The following is a 22,386-nucleotide window of genomic DNA, read 5'->3' as shown; positions in this document are numbered from 1 at the left end:
CCTGTCTCTCTCCCAGGTCCAGCGCAATCAACGTTGTGAAGATTTTACGAGTGCTGCGAGTCCTCAGGCCCCTCAGGGCCATCAACAGGGCCAAGGGGCTAAAGGTGAACTAAGGAGGTCTGGGTGGGCAGCCAGTAAACATTAGTGGAAGCTATGTTGAAGGGTAGGCCACAGGACATACAGATAAGCGTCTACCATGTTAGAGTCAGCCTCTTAACCAAAATGTTTCATAGGGTAGGCCTTAATACCGCAGGTGATGAGTCAATCTCTGAATTACCTGAATCTTGGTAAGGTGAACATTGAGGCTGGGGTCCCTAATGTTTGCAAAGAATTTTACTGACTTAACAGAGACAGAGAAGGGCCAAGATACTAGGAAGTTGTTGGTCCTACCTGGTCAGGATCTAGAGTTTATATAGCATTGACTGGTTCTCCCAACTGGTCCCTACCTGTCGACAGAGCAGTTAAGGGATAGGCTCCAATGAGTGACCTGCTGGGCAATTGAATTTCCCTCATCTGTTTCTTACCTGGCTCAACAAAGAGATGTCCCAAGGCACACGCAGTACTCTTCCACGTAGCTAACATTCAAATAGGTAGGAGTCACGCAAGGGAGAAGCTGTTTTTTAATTAACCATCACATTGTTTAGTCTTCCAAGCCCTTGTCAAAGCAATAGACAAATAAATGAATAACAAAAGCAAAACAAACAAAAAAAAAAACCCAAATTTTTCCTTAAAAGAATAAGATGTAGTGTATTTTGGAGCTGAATGAGTAGTTATAATCTGGGTGTTTCAAACATCATGGTTTTGTTGTTGTTTAATGGCTTGTTTGTTTATTATTTTAATTGACATGCAGCATAACAGCTTTTCTCCATGCCGAATATTCATACTTCATTCTGATTATCTTGCCTTCCCTCACTTCTCCCCCACCAGGACCTGCCCCACTTCTCTGTTGTATATCTTTGTCCTCAGTGTTTCCTATTCCACTTTCCCATCTCATGTAACACTATCCTCCCAACCCCTGCCTTGGAGGCTCTTTTTTTCCCATTTCTTGTTTTATGGTGAGTACTCACATTTGCTCCCACCTAAATACACACACTTAATTAAAAGTGAGAGAACTTGCAACTATTGTCTTTGTACGCCTGGGTCATCTCGCATAATAGTGTTCTCCAACTCCATTCATTTTCTTACAAATTTCATTAACTTTTCTTTACCACTGAAAACAGTTCCACTGCCTACATGTACCACGTTTTCACTATCTGCTCATCTGCAAAGTCCATGTTTTCCTGTGGTGCTGGTTGTTTTCTTTTGAAAATGTTACCTGTGTCTACAGTGCATCTCAGTCCTATCTAGCTCCTACCCACCACCCCCGGCCGGCATCTCCCATCTCCTTCCCAACTTCTTGTCTTCTTCTTAGAAAAACTCACAAACTGAGTCCAAATGTGCATGGCACGGGGTGGGGGCAGTAATCTGTTGGGGAATTGGCACCCTAACACTAGGCAGCCTCCACCCTTCAAAGAAAAATGGCTCCCCATCTCTCAGAAGCCATCAGCTGTCTTTAGCTCTTCAGCTGGAATCAGGGATCAGGAGTCCTTCCTCTTCCATACTGGAATTCTTAACTCTCTTGATAAAACTAGTGGGATTCATAAGGCTTCTTCATATATCCTTAATTTTGTTTAAGCCACTCAGTACCTCTGATTTTCCCAACTTCCATGCTCCCATCTCCATGTAAACCTTTAACTCTCAGTATCTTCCATGATCGCATTCTTTCATATGTGTTCTATTCTCCAATTTTATTATGCTTTCTTTGGTTGCAAGGGCAGAGTTCCCATGTGGCTTCCTCACACCCACTTCATTTCCCTGTCCCTTGTTTCCACAGCCCCATCACTATAATACCTGTCTCCCTTCTCTACTTTCATCTATTCTCCTATAATCTATTTCCTCTTCCTAAGGGCCTTTCCCATCCACTACCCTATTACTAGTTTCTGGACTTCCACATCTACTTCAGGATGAGTACACAAAATGCAATTAGTAACAACCAACATGTAAGAGAAAATATGCAATTTTTTTTCCTAAGTAGGGGTTACCTCATTTAATATAATAGTTTCTGGATCCATCTGTTTCTCTACAAATTTCATTATTTCATTTTCTCGACAATGTATGTGTTTCTTTCACAAAGATGTATCTTAGTTAGGGTTCTGGTGTAGCGGTGAGCACCATGACCAAAGGCAACTTGAGGAGGAAAGAGTTTACTACCGTTCATTTAGTCCATCATGAAGAGAAGCTGGGGTAGGAACCCCAGGCAGGCACTGAAGCAGAAACCACGGAGAGGTACTGCCTACTGTTCTTTGTGGCTTTCTCAGCCTCTTTTCTTCAACTGAGGACTGCCTGTTCAGGGATGGCACCACCCCACTGGGCTTTGCCCTCCCACATCAATCGTCAATCAAGAAAACATCCCATACACTTGCCTACAGAAATCTGATGGAAACATTTTCTCAGTTGAGGTTCCTCTTCCCAGATAACCCTATCTTGTGTCACGTTAACAAACTACCCAGGACACTTGGCCCCTTCTTAATTTGGTACACAGACATATCACCATTAGGCCATAAAGTTTTCCTTCTTGTTTGTCCCCAAGATGTCATGCTGATATTAATATCATAACGTAAGACACAGTTTAGCTTTATGAGATATACCCATGGCCTTTGGAAATTCTGGCACTTAAAAGTCCAAAATATCTTTAAAAGATCCAATGTTTCTTTAAAAGTTCCGTCTTTTAACTGTGGGCTCCTATAAGACTCAAACTCAATTAGATACCTTCATATTCCAAAAGGGAAGAACCAAGTAACAGTCACAACCAAATAAAAGCAAAACTAAAATTAAGCAGTGCAAAAAGTTCAGTGCTTGACATGTGGGCCTCACGCAGGATCTTCTGAGCTCCAAAGGGTCTGGACAGCTTTGCTTCTCCGGCACACCTCTCAGGCTTAGGCTGGTCATCCCATGGCACTGCTGTCTCTGGTACGCCAGGGTTCCCACTGCAACACTCTTACCAATGGCCTCTCCAGATTTCTCCTCAGGGCCTATAACCCTTCTTCCTAGTGCCAACCCTCCACTGTTCTCCATGACCCCTTCTTGCCTTCAAAACCAGTACCACCGTCAGCAGCCAGCCTCAGAAGTAACATTAGTAACATCTTTGGACCACAGCTTCTGTGTGCCGACCCTGAGAAAATACTCACAGAAGATTCACCTCAGTGATGCTGGTCTCTTTGTAATCACTGCTAATGTCTCAGCTCCAGAGAACCAGCATTGGTTGTCCCACCAAAACAAAGGCTCCACTTTAATGGTGCTTGCTAATCACGGCTGATTCATTGGCTCCATCTGCCTAGATCACAGGTTCCTAATTCAAAATATCATGCAAACATCCCTGGTAGTCTTCTCTTTCCTTTGAAGCATCATGAGCCAGGCCTCCATCACCTGCATCTCTTTCAGCATTCCTGTCATCCAAGCTCCTATAACAGCCCAGGAAAGCTATGAGCACTGAATGGTTTTTCCAGCCCAAAGTTTCAAAGTCCTTCTATAATCATCCTGAAAACAACATGGTCATGTCTGTCACAGAGAAAGTCCATGAACCTGGTTTAAGTTTTTGTCCGAGTTAGGTTCCTTTTGCTTTGATAAACACTATGACTGTATTAATCAGGGCTCTTTAAAGGAACAGGAGTGGTAGAATTAAGTATACGGGATTTATTAGAGTACCGTATGGACTATGGCCCAAATAGTCCAACAATAGCTGTCTTACGATGTGAAGGCTGAGGAATCTGTAACTTTTCAGTCCAGGAGAGTGAACGTTTCAGCAGTCTCACTCTTCTGCTGGAGTCCCAGGGAAGTCCTAGAGGGCTGCTGGTTTTCGTTCTACATTGGATCCCTAAAGAAGCAGGTTCTACCACCAGGAAAGGAATGCCACAGGAAAAAGATAGATGAGCTTGCAGGTGGGGAGAGAGACACAGAGAAAGAGAGGATGCAGGCAAAAAGTAAAAGTCTCCTTTTCCTCGTCCTTTTAAGTAGGCTGCCACCAGAAGATGTGGCCTAGTTTTAGAGGAGGTATTCCCACTTCAAATGATGCAATCAAGAAAATCCTTCATAGGTACGCCCAGCTACTTGGGTTTTAATTGATTCCAGATATAGTCAAGTTGACAACCCAGATTAGCTATCACAATGACCAGAAACAACTTGGAGACAAAAAAAAAAAAAAAAAAAAAAAAAAAAAAAAAAAAAGGTTTACTTCTGCTTACATAATGGAAGGAAGGCAGGGCAGGAACCAGAAGGCAGGAACCGAGACAGATGCCATGGATGGTGCTGTTCACTGGCTTGCTTTTCATGGTTGCTTGGTCTGCTTTCTTATACAACTCAGGGCTATCTGCCCAGAGTGGCACTGCCCTCAGTGGTCAGAGCCATTCCACATAAACCACAAATCCCACATTATAGGCAACCTGATGGAAGTATTTTCTTCGTTGAGGTTCACCTTTCCAGATAAGTCTAGCTTCGGTCAAGTTGGGGAAAACAAAAACAAAACCAAAAACAAACAAACAAAAAACAACAACAAACAGGACGAGATGGTTCATTGATTTGTTTGATCTTAATGGGACACCCAATATTTATTTTATAAAGAGACAGTGAATGCTTTCCAAAATGGGTCAGAAGGCCTTAGGTTTCAGATAGCCGACAACAATGTCATAGGCTAAGGAAGCAAAAGCTTTAGTTTTTTTAATAGCTCGTGTAACATGTTCCCTTACCCACCAGTCTAGAAGACTGAAGATCACAGGCAGGAGGATGGAATTTTGTACAATAGGTCAAACTTTTAAAAAATAGATTTAAATGTTCTCATCTGAAATAAGTTTTTAAGTAGTTATATTGTGATTTAAATAAGTAGTTATTATGTGATTTAACAGGCATGTCTCCAAGTAGGAATATTTTTTTTCAGATAATTTTTTTTAAAATAATTTCTCCTACTATTGAGGCAGTGGCCAACCAGGTAAAGAAGGTTTTACTCCATCGGCAAACACATACTCTTAACATTTTAGCATCTGGGTGAAATCGAATCACCAAGTTTTAAATAGTTTAGTTGATAAAGGGGTAAAATAGAATATCCTTGTTCTCTGGAATTTTTCTTTTTTAATTCTACTCAGGCATGAGTTTTATCTCAGGGTATTGAATTTTGACCTTAAGAGTTTTTAATAACCTTTCATTACAGCCAATTTAGTCATACCGTTGTCATCTCTTTTTTAAGTTTTAAGCTTTACAACCTTTATTGAAAATATTTCAATAATATTTTTATTAATTCTTTGAGAATCTCATGCAGTATATTTTGTTCCTATTCATCCCCACTCCTCTTATTCCTCCAAGATTCACCCCATCTCCCTGTCCAGCCAACTTCATGCCCTGTTTGTTTGTTTGTTTGTTTGTTCGCTTGTTTTAACCCACTGAGTCAAATTTGTGCCACCCAAATACTCTTGGGTGTGAGGCCATCTCCTGGATTGTAGTTGATTTACAAAAGTTACACCCTTAAAGAAAATGGACTCTCCTCCCAATAGCTATCAATTGCCAGTAGTTCCTCGTGTAGAGGTAGGACTTTGTGCTAACCCCTCTCCTCCATGCTGGAGTCTTTCTTGCTTGATCTTGTTCAGATCTTGGGTGTATTGTCACAACTGTTATGATTTAATATGTGGAAACTTCCCTGTTACACCCTTAAAACAGTTTGGTTGCAGTCATCCACTGCCCCTCACTCTTACAATCTTTCTGCCCACTCTTCTAGGGTCATCCCTGAGCCTTGGAAGAAGGGCATAGGAACAGGAATAATTAAATGGGGTAGGGGATAGATTGGTGGGGTAAGGATACGTTGGCGGGGTAGGAAAGGGATAACTAACACTGATAGCCTTTTGAGAGAGTCATATGGAAACCTACCACTGTGGAAGAGTCCTAAAATATATAATATACGCATATAAAAATAGTTTAAATGGAGTTACCCAACAGAGGTAGGAACGGTGCCCTTATTAGACCTCACAGCATAGCAAATAAAGAGTCCAGTACTAGGAATGGACTCAGTGACCGGTGTGGTCCCATAAAACCCCAAATATCACAGACTATTGTAATTATTCCTGGCTACCATCTAGAACTTGATGGTAAGACCCTACTGTTGGAGGTACCATATACTGGAGTCATAGAACATAGAGAAATCAAGCTGACCTGAACCTATAAGGTAATGACTGTCCTGGCAGGATTAGCCCATTGGTGCAAATAGTGGCATGAATGTCACTGAAATAACCAGCCAAACAAAAACAAAACATCTCTTCACCCTTGTCCTTTGCACAGATAGAAACACTACTAGTTTCTCAGTGTTGATGTGTGTAATCTAACACCCCCTGATTATTAGGTAAGTCCTTTAGGAAAACAGCAACAAATGCCCACCTTTCACCCACGGCTAAGAATGCCATCAGGAGGCATCAACGGCCTATGATAGAGATTTCCCTACTTAGTTAGCTACAAACCACCTATTTGGTGTTTTCTACCAGTGTACTTGAATATGCCTCGATTTATATGAAAATGTCAAAGAAAACACAAGCACTTGAAACATAAAACATGCACAGTTCTGGAGATATTTTCTCAACAAACTTAAATTATTGTTAAGGATTTAAGTCTCATTATAGTAAGCATTTAGGTATCGTCTCTGCTTAAAAACAATGGCTTGTCTTTTAGGTCTACATGGCAACTGGAAAGAGAATCAAAGCAGGCATTTTGTCTGTATCTTTTTTATCACCTTTACTTTTGGTCATCTGTTTACCTTTATAGTAAAGATTTTAATCACTTAACTAGTATTTTATTTAAAGTATTTCTCCTTTTTTTTTTCTTCTTCTGTATTTTCTCCTTCTGTAAACCAGAAGGCACAGTCAGTTATTGCTCCAAGTACAATATCAAGAAAAATTATATTTATGTTGTAAATCTTGATGTCATTGTCTGTCTTTAAGTAGGTTTATCAGTTTTCAAAAAATGACAGGTTGCTTTTTGTTTGTTTGTTTGTTTGTTTAGTTTCATAGTTTTAGTGTCGTATTTTATCTAGGCTTGGCTAGATAAGGACCTTGAAATTTCGTTGTTTTTTTTTCCGAGAGTCAGTAACAGTTACAAATAATCTTTAAAGTACTCACATTTACATACATACATATAAGTCTTAAAGCTAACTATATGGCAAACATAGTGCTTGATACCTTCTTGAAAGATATATCAAGGAAGCGGCCACAGACTTTGGTGTTCAGTTCTTTTCAGGACACGAAGTGACACATAAAGAATATTGTGTAAAAATAATTACCATGAACAGACACGACACAACCATAATGAGCTTTTTAGTAGCAACCAGGTAGAAAACTTGCATCTCAAAGATACAGAGCTTCACTTGAACACTGAGAAGGGCCTGGTGAAGGCAAAAGATAGTGAATAATTATGTATTACTTAGGCTAACGGGGGTAAGCCTGTAGAGGAATTTTAATACAGAACGTGGATGTTCTGGCAAGATATCACATCCAAAAACCTTCTAGGTCTGTATGATTTGGCTGGCCAGAGATCACATCCAAAAAGCTAGACCTGTGTGATCAGCTGAAATACAAACACACCTTTAATCCAGGAGACAAAGGCAAACAGATCTCTCAGTTCAAGGCTAGCCTGGTATAGAGCAGGTTTCAGGTAAAGAAAAGCTTAGGTCCAGGTATGGTGGTACACGTCTTTACTCCCAAACAATGAAGGTAAAGTTAGTTTGTAGAAGGAAACACCCCTCTTTCAAAGTGATGTCTAATTGAGTGGCAAAAAAGGTGATGAATCAGAGAAAGATTTGACAGAATAGGATATGCCCACTCTCAGAAGAGAGAAGAAAGGGAAGCTACTTAGAGGCAATGAAGAAAAAGAGACACACAGTTTTTACAGGGATAGTAATAGAGAGATAGGTTACACAGAGAGAAGACCAAATGAGCCAGAGAATGAGAAGGAACCAGAAGATTAGAGCAGATGGTTTGAGTTAGTTTGAGGCCAAGCAGAGAATTCGGAGGCCGAGAGAAAAGTCAGATTGAATAAGTTAGCTGGGAGAGGAGTTTGAGCCAGAACAGCTGAATTGAACCAGCCAGCCCAGTGCTCAGCAAGAACAAGAAAGGCTGCACTTATTAAGCAATAAGTCACAGAGTCTGAAAACATTCTAAGCTTAGGTTAGATTGTATGAAGGATGGAAGCTTCTAGGACTAGGTCTGGGTTAGAAGACAAAAGCAGTAAGCCTCCCGAGACAACAGTTGTAACAGGTGAATAAAAGTTACTTTTACATAAGCCAGTTAGTGTTCGTAAGAGATGTTCAAATGAGAAGGGATAGTTTTGTTTATTGAATTTTTCATATGAAATTCTGACACAAATGTGTAAGAGAGATGATCTGGGCAGTGACCCTGGGCATTTAGAAAGAGCTTTGCATCAAATCAAAGGGACAGGAAGCTAGATAGGAGAGTGAAAAGTCATAGGAGGAAGCCAGAGCAGGAGGTGAGACTTGGCTGGTGGTTGCAAGTATAGAAAAACCATAATGTGCCATTAAGTAAACAAGTTCTGATCTTGAAGTGAGTATAAAGGTCTCAGGGGTAAGTCAGGAAATATAGGATTTGACTGTCAGCTGTTAGGAGAAGGAAAATTTGTCATCCTGGAGAAGCTAAAGTCTGTCTTCCTCAGATCAGAAATTCTGGCCAGGAAAGAAAAGCTCAGGCACAGATGATAACATTTTAGCCACATGCTCTGTGTCCTTGTACTCTGAAGAAGAGTAGACAGCCCAAAGGGGTGTGTCTAAGGGGATCAGGTGAGCATTTCCCACGGTAACACCTATGGTGTCTTAGCATTTTTCCCTCTGGCTGTGATAAAATAAATACTCTGACAGAGGAGACCAAGGCAGGAATCATTTACTTCGGTTCACAGTTCGAGAGCACAGTACAGAAAGGCAGCAAAGTCAACCAGCAGGAGCTTGAAGAAGCTGGTACATCGCAGTAAGAGGCTAGAGTGAAGAACGCTCGCACTCGGCTTGCTTTCTTGTGTTCATGCAGCCCAGGACCCCAGCCCAGGCCGTGCTGCTGCCCACATTTTGCTGTAGGGCTTCACACCTCAACTAACCCAATCAACAGAACCTCTCACAGGCATGCCCAGAAGTGTGCCTGAAAGATGTCTCCTAGGCTGTTCCAGATCCTGTCAAGTTAGAACTAACATTAACCATCTTTCTAGAGAAGAGAAAAGAAATGGTTCTGAGGAATGAGAAGGACAGGATAAGGCAAACGAAGGGCACACCTTCACCAGTACCCCAAGGAGAGGCATAAGCCCTTGCTGGTCAAAGGAGACCAGAGAGGGGAGTCAAGAAGACTCCATCCCTGAAGAGGCTCTCGGTGCTGTCTGAGACAAGGTGAAGGAGCGGGTAGACGCTGCAGTTGGGCACACCAAGTGAGAGATGTAAAGGAACTTCCCATCTGAAACAATCAAATCCTTCTCTCCCACTGACAGGGTCAGTCTTCCCACCAAATTTCCCCCTTTTAACTTACAGTGTTGCTAAAGGGTAATCACCAGCAGCCAGGAGGTCCATTGAGGTCTGGTAGCATGCAGAGTATAGAGAAAGAATATTGAGGAGATTTAAGGGGGGTATCCCAGGAGATTCCCAGAACAAAAAGAAAAAGCAGATCCTAACCCTCACAGGCTATAGTGGACTGTCCGTTCTTCCAGCCTTCACGATCCACTGAAGCCTTAGTTGTGGTCCATTTATTGTAAATGTAAAATAAGGCCTTCCACAAGGAGCCAAAAGGGACTGATGCAGAACATCCAGAATCACACACCCTGTAGGCCCTTGGATATCAGTGAAGAGCAGCCCCAGCCAGAGATCTTCAGTTGTTCATGGGATCAGCCAGACATTATAAGCTCGAGAGTGAAAAGGGACCAAGGAAAGCAAACAAGGGGCCTCTGCTTAGGCCACCACAATGTTAGGTGGAAACCACAGCCAAGATCACAATGCTGAGTTTTCCACCAGGACTGCATAAGCAAAGAATTGTATTCATTCTCTATAGGCTGAGAAAGGCCACTAAGGAGGATGTTGGCTCTCTCTGCCAGGGGCCAGGATTTATGCAGGGATGGTAAAGTTAGTGATTTGTTTCTAGAAGGGCAGTTACAGGACTGGCTCCAGGGAGTGGTGTTCAAGGCAGTTAAATTTCCCTTGTTTGTTCCTTACCTGGCCTAGCAAACAGATGTCACAAGGCACACTGTAGTACTCTTCCATGTAGGTAAGAGTCACAGGTAGGGTTAGGGCAAGGGAGAAGCCATTTTGAGTTAATGTTGTTTGGTCTTTTCACCTCTCAGGGAGGAGTGTAGAAGGACTTGTATCTTCGTTATCACCCAGAGTCCATGCAGCTCTTTGCATTCCATGAGTGCCATCACTGTGGCTCCAGAAGGCTTTCCTAGCCTCCGGGAGCCTGGTTTCTACCACCTGCCTGCGCTGGGTTTGGAGGGGCCCAGGGATTGGTTCAAGGCTGCTTAGGTTGAAACCTTATCCCCTCCCCATTTCCTCTTCGTATCGCAGCACGTGGTTCAGTGTGTGTTCGTTGCCATCCGGACCATCGGGAACATTGTCATTGTCACCACTCTGCTGCAGTTCATGTTCGCCTGCATTGGAGTTCAGCTTTTCAAGGTAACGTCCTTCCTTCTCCCCCTCTCATCAGCATTCCCAGGGAAGGGAGGCAACAGATCCGAGAGGAGACAGCAGTCTGAGTCGGGTGTACCAAACAATGTAACCTGTGATCACAACCTACTTGAGCTTTCCGGACCAAGAAAGTAGAGGGGTATGGGCTCTGCCTCTCCCAGCAAAAGGCCTCTGCTTCTCTGCTGTGTCCCTTCGGTTAGCTGCCCTTCTTTCCAGATGTCCTTCATCCTCCGGTACCTGTGTCTCAGTTCTTGGTTTAAAGTCCACAGCAGTTACTAGCAACGGCGCCATGTCCATGCTATACCACCCAGGCCGAGGCCAGGGGCCTGACTGGTTTCTTCTCTCCTGCCTCCATCTCTTTAGTTTTTCTGTTCTCTCTTCTGAAGCACTCTTTCTCTGCCTTCCACCCCCAGTGTATAAATTCCTACCGATTTCCTCCCATAAACTTCCTCCAGGCCCAGCTCCCCTCCCTTCTTCCTCTCAAGACCTTCGTGGAGAGCAGAGCCGTCAGAGGTTGGCGCTCCCTGCCCTTGAATCTGTCAGCTCCAACTGTGAACCATGCCCCCTGTGTCTGGACTGTGTTCATCACCCCCGCTATCCCCAAAGCTTGAACTTAGGCCTGTGCTACAGACATGCTCACTGATCATCTTCGGCCGAACCCATCCCTTGAGGAGCACCTCTGATCCCTTCATTCTTCTCTTCTAGGGAAAGCTCTATACCTGTTCTGATAGTTCCAAACAGACAGAGGCAGAATGCAAGTGAGTATAAGCTAGCAGGCTCCCAGAGCCAGGGCTAGTTAATTCAGGGGAGGCTGGTGGCTTGAGGGGTAAAGTCTGTTCTCAGATCCACCCTATTACCTGACACATGTTTGTATCACCTGACATGTGACTTTATCCCTTCCTCCATGTTCTATCCACCGACTCTTCTGATGGCTGGAACGGTTCAGTTGCATCCCACCCAGCATGCTGGGAATCATTGGTGGCGGAGATGTGGGATACCCCATGATTCCCTCTTCCTCTTCTTCTCTCAGGGGTAACTATATCACATACAAAGACGGAGAGGTTGACCATCCCATTATCCAGCCTCGAAGCTGGGAGAATAGCAAGTTTGACTTTGACAATGTTCTGGCAGCCATGATGGCCCTGTTCACCGTCTCCACCTTTGAGGGGTGGCCAGAGTGAGTATGAACCCCAACACTCACAACCCTGACGTTAGAGGGTCGAGACACTGGCTTGTTAACTCCCTGAATTCTTCCCAGAGGTCAGACTTCTGTTGTCCCCAGGCAGTGAGATTATTTCAGGAACTCCTGTGATTTCTACAGAAGCTTAGACTTTCAGCTGGGCATGGAGAAGCACACCTTTAATCCCAGCACCGGGGAGACAAAGGCAGGTAGATCTCCGAGACAGGTGGAGCTCTGTGAATCTGAGGTCAGCCTAGTCGGGGTAGTGAGCTCCAAGGCATCCAAAGCTACACAGTGAGACCCTGTCTCAAAAACAAAAACAAAACAAAACAAAAACAAACAAAAAACAACAGACACTTAAACTATTGGGGCAGAGGGTGCTGGGCGGTTCACTGAGGACCTTGTGTATGTTATACAAGCTCCGTGCCACTCAGGACACCTGACACGTTTTCAAAAACCCAACCAAAAATGGATACATTTTGAACTCTTTTTCCAAAGCTCCTTGTGGGTCACAAGACTAGGAGTCTCTGCCATTGCATTTCTGGCATTTCAATGTCAAGCGCAGAGAGAATTTCTCTGGTGTGAACCTTTGATCATTGCATAGGTGCCATTTACCACCCCTCCTCCATGTGTAGCTTGACAAGGATGAAGGTAGATGAGAGGCGTCTGTCCGTTTAGACTCCCTGCCATTCTCCCCGGAAAAAAGCCTCGTCTACACTGACAGTGTCAAATAAGGAAGACGAAAGCCAGGGACCCAGTCCCTCTGCAGATGTGATACTTTCCCCACAGACCAGCTCATCAGCCTTCCCACAGCACCGCTGGTAGCATGCAGTTGTCCCTGTGGTGCTCTCTGGATCTTGGTTTAAACATCTGTGTCCCCATACAGTGCATGAACGGGATTTGCCGTGTATGAGTGATCCTCAGAGAATAGCCATATACGAGGTGATTACAAAGGAAGAGGAGGAAATCATCCTGGCCCTGTGAAAAACAAGCTTAACTGGTCCCCGAGCCCAGACTGAAATGAGTGACAGACTTATGGATAGATATACATGAGCATAACCTAAACCACTATGGCTGGTGTGAATTACCCGAGATCGTGTTATTTTTATTTTGTCTAAATGAATTTTTCCCCCTCAGATTTACTTTGTGTTTGGCCTCACCTCTTTCGGAGGATGCCAATTTACAAAGCTGTTTCAATATTTACCCGATCTTTCCGTATTTGAAATTTACGTCAGTGATGAATGTTGCAGTTCAATAGCTCCTGACAGTTTCAAAACACTGTGCATAGATTGTATCAGCTGCCCTGTGAGACAGGAAAGGAGGGAATTATCATTTCCACTTGACAATTGCGGACTCGGTGCCAAAGAGATTCAGTGGTCTGCCTGGATGGGATTTGAGTCCAGCCCCTCTGGCCCCAGCCTGGAGCTGTTTCCTTTGGTTGCAGGGGTCCCTGGGAGCAGGGGTGCCATCATGTCATGGAGGTGACACTGCCCCTCCAGTTCACTCTGTGAGCCTGTCTCCTCCTGCAGGCTGCTGTACCGCTCCATCGACTCCCACACAGAAGACAAGGGCCCCATCTACAACTACCGAGTGGAGATCTCCATCTTCTTCATCATCTACATCATCATCATCGCCTTCTTCATGATGAACATCTTCGTGGGTTTCGTCATTGTCACCTTCCAGGAGCAGGGGGAACAAGAGTATAAGAACTGTGAGCTGGACAAGAACCAGGTAGCTTTCTGGGAAGGAGAGGGAGGAAGCAAGGCCCATGTAAGGCAGGGCAGAAAGTGGCTTTCCAAGACCCACTCGGAAGGGAGACCAGGGCTTTTGGAGAGACGTGTGTGGAAACCAAGGTCCTCCGTTCTGTTCTCCAGCAGAACAGGGTGTTTGCTCCAAATCCCTGCAGCAGAAATAGGGATCCCGCATTTCTCAGCCGTGATAGACAGCAAATCCTTGAAAATCCCAAGTCTTGAAAATGTGTTCAGTCAGAAAATATTTGCTAAGATTCCATTTAGCAGCACCTTGCTTCAGGCAATGTGGAAGAAGAAATGTATGTCGTACCTACAAATTGGTAAGTTATACTGTGGCAGAGGATGTTGGCGCCACTGACAAAGGAGAAAGAAACGAGGAGAATGGGTCAGAGAGGGGGCTAGGGTGGGCTAGAGAACAGTTTTAGGAAACCACTTAGATGGCTTCTCAAGCAAAACAGGGTTCTGAGCAGAGGGTATGAGAAGAGAGTCCCAAGGGGGAGTGACACAGTGACAGCAAGGGCTAGAATCTACTCCATTAGCTTATGGGAAAGGGCTAGCAACTCCCTGGGTGAGTAATGTGCTGTTAGGGGTGGACATCAGTGTGACACTCAAAGTCAGTTCCCTTTGCACTCTCAATGGAACCCGTGTGGAAACATGTTCTTAATAAAGCCAGCCCGTGAGGACACAGTCGGTATGCCCAGCTCAATACATGCGTGGAGAGCTGGAGCCTTTGTGGGGTTTGATGTCCACTACTTAGGTTTAGATTCAGTATTTAAGCTACTGTGTAGACTTAGTGTTGAAAGACAGACAAGGAGGGAAGCCAATCGGGAAGTGTAGATGAGGCATGTAGAGAGCCTGACATAGTGTCAGTTAATTGTAGTAAAGATGGAAAAGTAAGGGATGCGATTGGCAAGGCTCGGAGATTAGGCATGACGGCCAAGGGCCAAGCAGGCTGAAGTGGCTTTCTGCCTCCTGATTTAGGGATTTGGGTGCTGAGCATAGAGGTGGGCTGACATTTTCTGTATTCCCAAGATTCTAATTAGAACAAGAATTTCTCTCCGGACCTGTGTCTTCTCATCTTGTAGATGCTAGAGAGTGAAGAAAGATTTAAGATAGAAAAACAAATTAGGCAAAAGACACCCCACGAAGGATCTGTGGTGTGGGACATAACCAGTGAGACTAGCTAGAAACTAACCAGTATTTATCAGGCACCAAGCACTCGCTGAGCGACTCATCAGTCATTACCAGTTGGAGAAAAGGAGCTGAGCTCCTTGCTTGCAATCTAGGGAAGATTCGATGGAAAGGGCCCTTGTCCCTGATAAGGGATATCAGAAAAATCAAAAGCATATTACCTGCCAAGAACCCCTTCCCAGGCTGTGGTTTCACGTACGTCCTACCTTTTATTGTCACACACCCTTTCTCTTCCCTACTCTTTCTCTGAGTACCTTAACGTCTTCATTCCTTTCAGAGACAATGTGTGGAATATGCCCTTAAAGCCCGACCCTTGCGAAGGTATATCCCCAAGAACCAACACCAGTACAAAGTGTGGTACGTGGTCAACTCTACCTACTTCGAGTACCTGATGTTCGTCCTTATCCTGCTCAACACCATCTGCTTGGCCATGCAGGTCAGTCTATGGCGAGGCTAACCTCGGGAAAATGCCGAGGAAGGATGGAGTAGAAGGAGTTGCAAGGCCAGATCAAGTGGCCATCTGCCTGCCGCTGGGAAAGTCAGAGAGACAGAATAGTGGGGGAAATGGAGGAGTCCCATCTCAGGGATGAGGTTCCCCTGAAAACTTACAAAAGGATCCCTGGGGCCCTGAATTGATAACAGAGAGTAGAGGGGATAAGGAACCAAGAGTCACCATCCCAAGGAGTGTGGGAGTAGGTTTAACACCCCACTACAGGGAGGTCAGGGCTCGCGCCAGAAATCCCCAGAAGTCATCATGGAATCATCAGGAACTCAGATCTCTGCCCCCAACCCCAATAAGAGGTGGTAGGAAAGGTAAGAGCTTGTGGCATCTCCAGACTCCACCTGACTGCCCCAGGTGTGGTGGGAAGCTTTCTGAGGCCGGCTTAAGGAAGATCTCTGTGGAAATGGGAGCATCTACAAAGGTTGGACAAAGGTGATAAAGAGCCGGAGGCCTTCGGCCTTAGGTTCATGGTCTTCCCCTTCCCTCCACTTAGCATTATGGTCAGAGCTGCCTCTTCAAAATCGCCATGAACATACTCAACATGCTTTTCACTGGCCTCTTCACGGTGGAGATGATCCTGAAGCTCATTGCCTTCAAACCCAAGGTAGGCCTCTGAGAAAAAGCTGCTCGGTGGGATGAGGGTGGTTATGTGTCCACTGGGTGGGGAGGTGAAGGGAAGAACATACAGGTGAAGGGCGGTCCCTTCTCTGAAGAGTGTCCTAAAAGCTACCGTGGCCAAGAAGGGGAACCAGGCCAACTCCTTGAAACATAACCTTAGCCCATAATCTTGTCCAGGACTGGGACTCACAGGAAGCAGATTCCTCCATGAGCTGAGCTATGGTCTCTCTATGAACTTTCTCCTTTCATTTCCCACAACCTGGCAAGCCAAACCTCTTCTGGCCCAGCCCTGCAGATCTAGGTCCCTGACTTATCCCTCTGCCGTTTCATTTGCCATGCAGAACAAGCGCTTCTGAGAAGTCCAGGCTGAGCCATGTTTGCTCAGGGCCCAGGGCTCCATGCCAGAGGCACCCCCTCAAGGACATTGCCATTGCTTGCTTTGTCCTCCAGCACAGGAAGAGCAGTTGCCCGCAGATTTCCTCATGTCAGTTCTTAAAAGCTGATGAGGGTAGTCGGCCTCATCAGCTCCACAGGTAACACCAGAGCAGGCTAGTGGAAGTAATGCCCACTGTGCTTGGCCTTCATAGACAGGCCAGAATCCCTGACATCCACTGGCCTGGGACTGAGGGCTACTTCAGAGGGCAGCTGAAGCAGCAATGCAGTAGGCAGTGTGGCTGCCTTAACACTTCCTGGAGAGTGGTGAAAAGGACGCTGGGGTATCATACTTAGAGGCTTGAAACATTAACCCATTTTCCAAGCCTCCCGTCCCCTCCCCTCACCAGCTTTAACGGATGCAACACAGAACAGCCAGAGGCAAAATGACAAGTCTCCAACTATGTCACGTTTAGATTTTTGACTTGTCCCTGCATTAACTTGTTGTGGGGTTCCTCCTTGGCTGCTAGTATCCCTGCTGTAGAGAAGAAGGGATCGACATACCCAGATCAACTACACAAGTATTAAGAGAGCGAGCTGGGGTGTTCTCTGTCAAATGCAGCTGTTCACAAGCATGCTTCCAGGGCATGCTTTTCAGAAAGAGTGGCGACAACACTTGAGTCACTCAAAGAGGGCATAAGAAATTCGTGAACTGCATCGTCCTTTCAACTACAGGACACCTAGGGATCTTGAAGACTCTTCACAGACTCCTAATAAACCTCATTTGGTGCGATGGTGATAATGGTGTTTCCATGCCTTCAAGAAGGAAGTATGCTCTCTATAACGTTTCTTTCCAAGTTCACACCCATTAGGGGGTAAATTGTGTCCTAGCCTGGAGAAGACCACCAAATTGTTGTGGCTACCTTCTGCACAGGCATTGCTACCCACATGTCGCCCTATTCCAGGTTCCCTGCCTGAGACTATAGAAGTGTCACACCTAGCATCCTGAGCCAGGCCAGGAGAGCAGGATTGCAGGGCTTCAGCCTCACTTTTCAACCTCTCGGGAAGTTGTCATCACGTTTACTATATTTAGTCTTCAGTCTCCCCACACTGGACTCCCGTGTGTTCCTTGTGTCTGAGGCGATCTCCAGAGCCTGCAGTGGACTTTCTGAACTATGTCTCACTAACATAAGCATAAGCCCAAGCCGCCTGCTCTGGGCAGCCCAGTGAGATTGACACCCTCAGGGACATCTTTCGGGGACCTTGGCCAGAAACACACATTTGCTATATCCAACAGATGGAGGAGCAAACCAGTTCATAAGACATAACCAATTGGGTTTTCTATTTCTTCGATATCTGATTTTTCTGGCATGAGGAGACAGGATAAAATATGAGAGTTCCCCCCCACCCCAGGTACACAAGAGGGCCATCTCACACAGCCAGAGAATGGCAAGGGGATCTCTTCTAGGAATTCCTCAAAGGAAACCCCAACAATAGAAGAGTGAAGGCTATTAGTATGGGTGACCAGAGACAATCGACTAGTTTATTGAGAAGGAGATGATTTTCTGGAGGTTACACCCTCCCCCAATAGCACCACTCTGGGGACCAAGCTTTTAACACATGGTCCTTTGATGGACACTTAACATCCGATTGGCATTACCCATGGCCAGTAATATAGCATCTGGGGATGTCCCTGATTAGATTGTCCCTGCCATATCCTGCTCATATCTGATTGGCTGATGGGTTGATCTATCAGTTTGGCTGTGCTTCTTGCTTCTATTTTTCTCTACAGCTGATTGAAGCTGGTGGTCTTTTTTCGTTCACATCTGTTTTCCTCACTACTCTGTGTAAAATGAGTTTACTCAAGAAAATCTCTGCCCTGAATCCGACTGCTCAACTCCATAAATCCATGCTTTGTTCACACACACACAAAAAATTCATAAAACTATGAGATGTTAATATAAATAAACGAGTTTGAAGACCTTCTGCCTCCAAATACAGCCTGGATGATGCAGAGGTAAAATAAGGAAAAGGAGAGGTGACTTAAATGCCGAAGGAGTTCTGTCCTTACACGTAGGGAAAACAGGCTAAAGAAACCTTGATCCTTGATCCTGCATGAGTGTGCAGGTACAAGTTGGGGAAAAGGTTTGGTTGGGATGGTTAAAGTGTGATTAAATGGTTCTTTAGTTAGATTATATGCCTATCGTGACCAGAGGTATATCAATAATTACAGAAAAATTAAGATGACTCTTACGATAAACGCTGAAAAAAATGCCCAGTGTATAAAAAACAAATATAACAAATAGAAAATGTAACCTTTATAGCAATGGTTAAACAAAAACAGTAACCTAAGAGATGTGCAGTTACAATTCCAAAGGGACCCTATCCCCAGCAAGAAAATCAGAAGAGCGGGAGCCACACAGCAGACCAGGGGCCTTGTTAGGATAAGTCTTGACATTCAAGGTTTCTGCCTACGTTGGCAGCTCTGACCTGACCGGAGGGCAGCACAGGGCCTGGTGGAGCATGGTGGAGCCGCAAGACATTCCACTCTTAGCAAAGGGACTGAGTGCGGGGGAGGGGGGGTGATAATGTTGTCACTAAATGCAACAAAACAACAAACCCAGGGCTGCACATTGTCCCCAGAACAATAGGTCTAAGATGCCAGGGGTATTCATGATGGAAGGCTTTTAACCTCTCTTCTTCCATGATGTTCTAAGTAGGACTGCTAATCCTGATACTCACTATACCCTCCATGGCTAGAGGCATCCGTGGGGGGGCTGTAGTCTTCTGGGAAGCCTTTGGGGCACTGAGTAGGAGACTTGGGAACTAGCATGTTGGTTACTTAGTAAGGAGTAGCCTAAGGAGTAGGACGAGCTGCCTGCCAGAGCCAGCTGGAAACACGGCACTAGAGTGTGGTGTCAGCATCGTGCTGATATCATCTGATGGTGAATCAGCTGTGAGGATGAAGACAGGGAATGAAGGATGGCTCAGAGCTTTCCGGTGTGTCCCTCAGGGACTGGACTGGTGCAAGGATTCATTGAAATTGAGGAGAGCAGGGAAAGGCCAGCCTGAAGGGGATCTGGAGTTGTATTGGGTTTTTAAAAAGCTATTAAAATCGGGAACAGGCAGTCTGGACCGGAGACCTATTTTAGGAGTGAGTACTACGTACAGCCCTCCTAAGTGGAAGCTCCAAGAGAGCTGCCCTGGAGTCTCCTCATCCCAGAGAAGGTGTGGGTGGTGAGCTAACAGGTGGGACACTGGAGAGAAGGAAGTGGGTGGAGACGATGTGGAGGCTAAGAGCTGGCCAAAACAGGAGATCAGAAAGAAGCACCTCGTCTCAGGCTGAAACGCTCTGTGGGTAAAGCCAGCTACAGAGAAGAAGGGGCAGATGATCCGAGAGCCCAGAGCCTGCTTGAGGAGACCCTAGCTGTGCAAGCCCACACACTAGTCCCCCTCTGGGAGCGGTACCCAGAACTGTCTTTCTTCATAGCCACGTTGACCTAGAAAGTTCAATTTAAACGACTTCAGGAGTAAGTAAAAATATTTTCTTTTAAAGCTTGCACAGAAACTTAGCCATCCTTTTTTAGGCTAATGGTCTTGAATCCCTTCTAGGCCTACAAGCCCCCATTTCACGATAAATATTCTGTAATGCCTTTTTAATTCCCAGACATTCGACATAAAATGTCAAAACTACAAGATCTCTTAGTCATAAGGTCTAATAATCTCTTAGCCATAAGAGAAAGAGGTTGTGTATAGTTAAGAGATGCCTTCCCTACAGAAGTTGAAAACCTTAGATAAAAACTAAAGTTGCAACGGGCCAGTTTTATTTGTGCGTGGTACCTACACACGTGTCTTTCGGGAGTCCTGTGGCTGCAACACACTTAAGGCACAGCTGCCCCTCACAGCAGGGTATTTGGTGTCCTTGTCCCCTGCCCACTAAATCTGGAAAACTGGCTTTGCCTCTGGAACCCTCTCTGCAGCTCTGCCTTGGGTTCACAGTGCCCTCTGGAGGCCAATGCGTGTAACAGAGAGCAAGGTGGAACTTGTACAGCCTCTTAACTGAATTCAGTTGAAGTCTGCTCACCTGGGCTACTAAGAATCACGGCGTCCTTTGCTGCCAGTGGAACCCAGGGGCACACAGACTCGCCACACGTGCTACTTAAAGGAATAGAAACAGAAAAGTGGAGGAAGGAAGGCACTAGGCACGACATGTCACAACCCCTTCCATGCCTCCTGGCCTCATTAGGGGAACGCAGGGGCCTGTGGGTGTACAGCCAGCCCCTGCTTGCTGTTTAGCAGCTGATTGGTAAGGAGGCTTTCCCCTGATTATTGTTTATTTGTCGTGTGCCCACGGACACCTGATGTGCACAGTGCCCAGCAGACGGGCACAAATGGGCTCATCAGGAGGGGCCTCCTCGCCACAGCTCCTGTACCCAGAGATTTGCATATTGTTGTAACATTGTGACAGGTTTCTTTCCGGCATGGTGCTTTTACCATGAATGATAAAAAAATAATTACATGACTTACATAAAGCCTTCGTGTGGGAAGGGAGGTATTAGCTATTACATTTAATTACTTAATGTGGAAACGTATTCACACTGTGTAAAAGCCCAGTGGGAAAGTACACTGTGGCTGCCTGTCTCTCATCCTGCTGCTGGAAAAGAAACTGAATGCATGAGAAGAGGGATTCCCAAGCCTATAGAGTGCTGAGGCATGAATTCAACCCACGCAAAGCAGTGGCCCTGGCTGCGTGGCCGCCAAGGACCAGCTCCTCTTGGGCAAGAAGAGCCTTCTGTGAAACAGGGGCCACCAGGAACCAAGGCAGTAATGGCAGCAACAATGAGCTTTGAGCGCCTTCTCAGAGCCAGACTTCCCATTACTCCCCATGCATGACACCGCGCAAACTTCACATGCCGGCAAAGGCACGCGCACTTATTGCCATGTCCCACGTAAGTAAGCCGAGGCACAGAGAGGTCAGACAGCTTGCTCTCAAGACTGGTCTCTTGAGAGTGAAAGCAGCCCATCCCACCGTGCCGTTTGTGTCTTATTACCAAGGTGGTTGCAGGTGGCTGGATCTAATGACCTCCATTGAATTGTGCCTTTGAAGTCAGGCCCTGGGACCAGAGGGGTGATAGGATGGGCCAGGAAAAGATGACGCCAAGCAGGACAGAGGGGTCTTGTCTGGGTTTTGATGGCTTCCCCAGAGCCTGTGCCATCGCACTGTTTAGAGAGCTGCGGCAGGACCAAGCTGTTTCCCCTTTGGGAAGGGCAGCCCGCTAGGGCTTGTTGGACCCACTCCGATTGCTGCCGGATCCTCTCGTTCACGGGCTGGAGGGTGCGCTTGAACCTGAAGTTCTTCACTGTGCCTCCCTCCAGGGGTACAGCCTTCAGCACCCTCATCTGAGAGGAGTCTTTTGCATAAATCTGTTTATTTATTCCAGCATGAGTGGGGAGAAGCAGCAAAGGGATCCTCCAGCCCACTCTCGTGCAACTAGGGCAGAAATAGCTCCCGAGTCCCGCCCCACCCCCAAAGGAGCTTAGCCCATAGTCCCCAGTTCCATCTGTTCCAGTGGGTTAGTTTCAGCTCCGTGGACTCCAGCCTTTAACGGTTTGGGTTCGTGGTAGCCCCCATCATGTGTGATGAGATAAATGAATTAATGCCTTCAATTTTTTCCGATGCAACTCCAGATCAGGTGTCTATGAAAAGCACACATTCCCAGGTCTATGTATTCCTCCAGCCATCCTGGAGGTACCCCATCACTGTCCTAGGAAGGGCTTCTTCAGGGCAAGGACCCAGCCCTGGCCTGCTCTTGCCAACTGTCCTGCAGTAACCAGCTTTCTGTGTGGGAAGCTGTCCAGAGCTTCTGAATTAGCACACCACAGGATGAGCCTGATGGGAAGGCAGAAATCCTCACTGCCTCGCAGACGGTAGGCCATGAGCAGCTGTGTGCTCTGTTATGCCTTCTCCATTAGGCGCCACTAATCTCCATGATTAGTTATATCTAAGTGGCACCCTAATGTAATACGATTTATATTATCTCTG

General features: G+C 45.8%; 1 protein-coding gene across 5 annotated transcripts in view; it reads left to right on the top strand.

Moving 5' to 3' along the window:
- Nucleotides 1–22,386, top strand: part of Cacna1c (calcium voltage-gated channel subunit alpha1 C) — a 483,983-nt gene that overhangs the window by 405,829 nt on the left and 55,768 nt on the right. For all 5 annotated transcript variants that reach the window (XM_060384021.1, XM_060384019.1, XM_060384018.1 and 2 more), the window contains 7 exons: nucleotides 17–104; nucleotides 10,610–10,717; nucleotides 11,435–11,487; nucleotides 11,760–11,906; nucleotides 13,439–13,640; nucleotides 15,129–15,287; nucleotides 15,847–15,957. In XM_060384021.1, coding sequence (XP_060240004.1) covers nucleotides 17–104; nucleotides 10,610–10,717; nucleotides 11,435–11,487; nucleotides 11,760–11,906; nucleotides 13,439–13,640; nucleotides 15,129–15,287; nucleotides 15,847–15,957 — 868 coding nt within the window. The remainder of the gene's footprint in view (nucleotides 1–16; nucleotides 105–10,609; nucleotides 10,718–11,434; nucleotides 11,488–11,759; nucleotides 11,907–13,438; nucleotides 13,641–15,128; nucleotides 15,288–15,846; nucleotides 15,958–22,386) is intronic.

Source organism: Meriones unguiculatus, chromosome 5 (assembly GCF_030254825.1).
Source record: "Meriones unguiculatus strain TT.TT164.6M chromosome 5, Bangor_MerUng_6.1, whole genome shotgun sequence".
Taxonomy (NCBI): domain Eukaryota; kingdom Metazoa; phylum Chordata; class Mammalia; order Rodentia; family Muridae; genus Meriones; species Meriones unguiculatus.
This window is presented reverse-complemented; position numbering and strand designations above follow the sequence as displayed.